General features: G+C 30.9%; 1 protein-coding gene across 2 annotated transcripts in view; it reads right to left on the bottom strand.

The window, feature by feature from the left end:
• The window catches only part of LOC137628710 (lipase 3-like), a 22,624-nt gene that overhangs the window by 5,280 nt on the left and 14,844 nt on the right, over positions 1–2,500 (bottom strand). For both annotated transcript variants that reach the window (XM_068359859.1, XM_068359860.1), the window contains exons 8-9: positions 1,427–1,511; positions 99–241 (exon numbers count right to left, since the gene is read on the bottom strand). In XM_068359859.1, coding sequence (XP_068215960.1) covers positions 99–241; positions 1,427–1,511 — 228 coding nt within the window. The remainder of the gene's footprint in view (positions 1–98; positions 242–1,426; positions 1,512–2,500) is intronic.

The raw sequence follows: 2,500 nt of genomic DNA, 5'->3' as shown, positions 1-2,500 counted from the left end.
ATATATATATAAATATATATATAAATATATATATAAATATATATATATATATATATATATATATATATATAATATAATATATGTATTTATAATCTTACCTGTGGGTCGGCCAGCCAATCTGTATTCCCCCAAAAGAGGCCTACTGGCGCAGTGACCTGACTGAGGTTATAAAGAGGTGGCTCCGCCTGGCCGTAATGGTTGATATTACCGATGGTCCCGAAGTCGTATTTGCAGAATTTATCTGTCGAAGAGTTTTAGAACTTGATATAAAGTGAGACGGATTAGTCTTATAGAGAAATCTATTATTTACTAGCGTGAGAAAACCTTAAAACTGTTGGGAGTATAAGAACAGTTTTGGTTTAAAGTTTAAAGGTCGTTCATGAATAGCAGATGCAAGGGGCAGTGACATTGCCTATCGAGTAGGACAATGCCCAAGAGATTGACCATATATATATATATATATATATATATATATATATATATATATATATATATATATATATATGATCAGCGCCCAAGTCCCCTCTCCACCCATGCTAGCTCCAAGGAGGGCTAGGCAATGGCTGCTGATGACTCATCAGGTAGACCTAAAGACTCCCCCGCAAACCTCCCATCCTTAGCTCATAAGGATGTTGAGGTTGCAGCGACCAAAGAAACTAAAGAGTTTGAATGGGGCTCGAACCCCAGTCTGACGTTCACCACTCGGGGACGTTACCACATTGGCCATCACAGAATTTAGCTATACTAACTTGTGCTTGAATTAAGGAACCTTCTCACTTTTAAGGTAATTATAAAAAGGCTGGTAGCTAAAATTACTGGCTATAGCAAGAGAATTTAAAGGAAAAACCTTCATACTTTAAGGTATAATTATAGAAAGGCTGGTAGCAAAAATTACTGGCCATAGATAGAGAATTTAAACGAAAATATTATCATCGATAGACTATCGTTGTTAATAATAGAAAAGAATGTTGTTGTTGTCGTCATCGAAATAATTTTGTGAAAACATAAGAAAACCTGTTTAGATAACATTGAAAGTGGAGCAACATAAAAAATATACGCAAAATATAATTGTTACCAGCAATTAAAAATGCTGTCGTTGTTGCTGTTGTTGTCGTTATTGAAATAATTTTGTGAAAACATAATATAACTTTTTTTAGATAACATTGAAAGTGTAGTACCTTAAAAATAACCGCAAAATATAATTGTTACCAGCAATTATCCAACATCTATCTTAAGTAAAGCCTTGATTTGACTTCAAATATCTTGAAAAAAACATTTTTCGATGAATAATAACAAGCTATTCGAGAATTGAACCTATTTAAGTTTGGGGTTTGAATTTGGTTCACAGAAAATGCACTCAGCTATTAGTTTGAACTTAGGTCAGGTCAGGTCAAGGAAGTTGTGCTTCTTTCAATGTAAATCTTACTTGAATTCTTCATTTGTCCATAGTGGGCAATGGTATGCACGGAAGATCCTGCTGGGGTGTGCGATATAATCAGAGGTACAAACTCCTGCGAAGGAAAAATGAGAAAAGGGGAAGGTTAAATCATGTTTGGTTAATGCAATAAATATTTTGGAAAAGTGAAGGTTTAATCATGATACCTTAATGTTGTAGTTAGAAAAAATGAAGGTTGTCATTTTTAATTGATGCAATAGATAATTTGAAAAAGGGTTAAATCATGTTTGGTTGATGCAATAGATAATTTGTAAAAGGGTTAAATCATGTTTGGTTAATGCAATTGATATTTTAAAAAGTGAAGGTTAAATCGTGTTGTCAATATAATAGACATTTTTAAAAACTGCAGGCTAAATCATGTTTAGTTAATGTAAAAGATAATTTGAAAAAGTGAAGGTTAAATCATGTTTGGTTAATGCAATAGATAATTTGAAAAAGTGATCATGTTTGGTTAATGCGATAGATAACTTGAAAAAAGAGTGTTTTAAATCATGTTTGGTTAATGCAATAGGTAATTTGAAAAAGTGATCATGTTTGGTTAATGCGATAGATAACTTGAAAAAAGAGTGTTTTAAATCATGTTTGGTTAATGCAATAGATAATTTGAAAAAGGGTTAAATCATTTTTGGTTAATGCAATAGATAAATTTAAAAAGTGTATTTTAAATCATGTTGGGTTAATGAAATAGATATTTTGAAAACGTGAAGGTTAAATCATGTTTGGTTAATGCAATAGAATATTCGAAAAGGGGTTTAATCAGGTTTGGTTAGTACAAAAGATATATTGAAAAAGTGAATGTTAAATCATGTTTGGTTAATATAAGAAATAATTTTAAAACGTAAAGGTTAAATCTTGTTTGGTTAATGCAATAGATAATTTGAAAAAATGATTTAATCAGGTTTGGTTAATGCAATAGATAATTTGAAAAAGTGAAGGTTAAATCATGTTTGGTTAATGCAACAGATAATTTGAAAAAATGAAGGTTAAAACAAAGTTTGGTTAATGCCATAGATAATTTGAAAGTGAAGATTAAATTAGTTTCAA

This window comes from Palaemon carinicauda, chromosome 36 (genome assembly GCF_036898095.1).
Source record: "Palaemon carinicauda isolate YSFRI2023 chromosome 36, ASM3689809v2, whole genome shotgun sequence".
Taxonomy (NCBI): domain Eukaryota; kingdom Metazoa; phylum Arthropoda; class Malacostraca; order Decapoda; family Palaemonidae; genus Palaemon; species Palaemon carinicauda.
The sequence above is the reverse complement of the archived record's forward strand: the minus strand, read 5'-3'. Positions and strand labels throughout refer to the sequence as shown.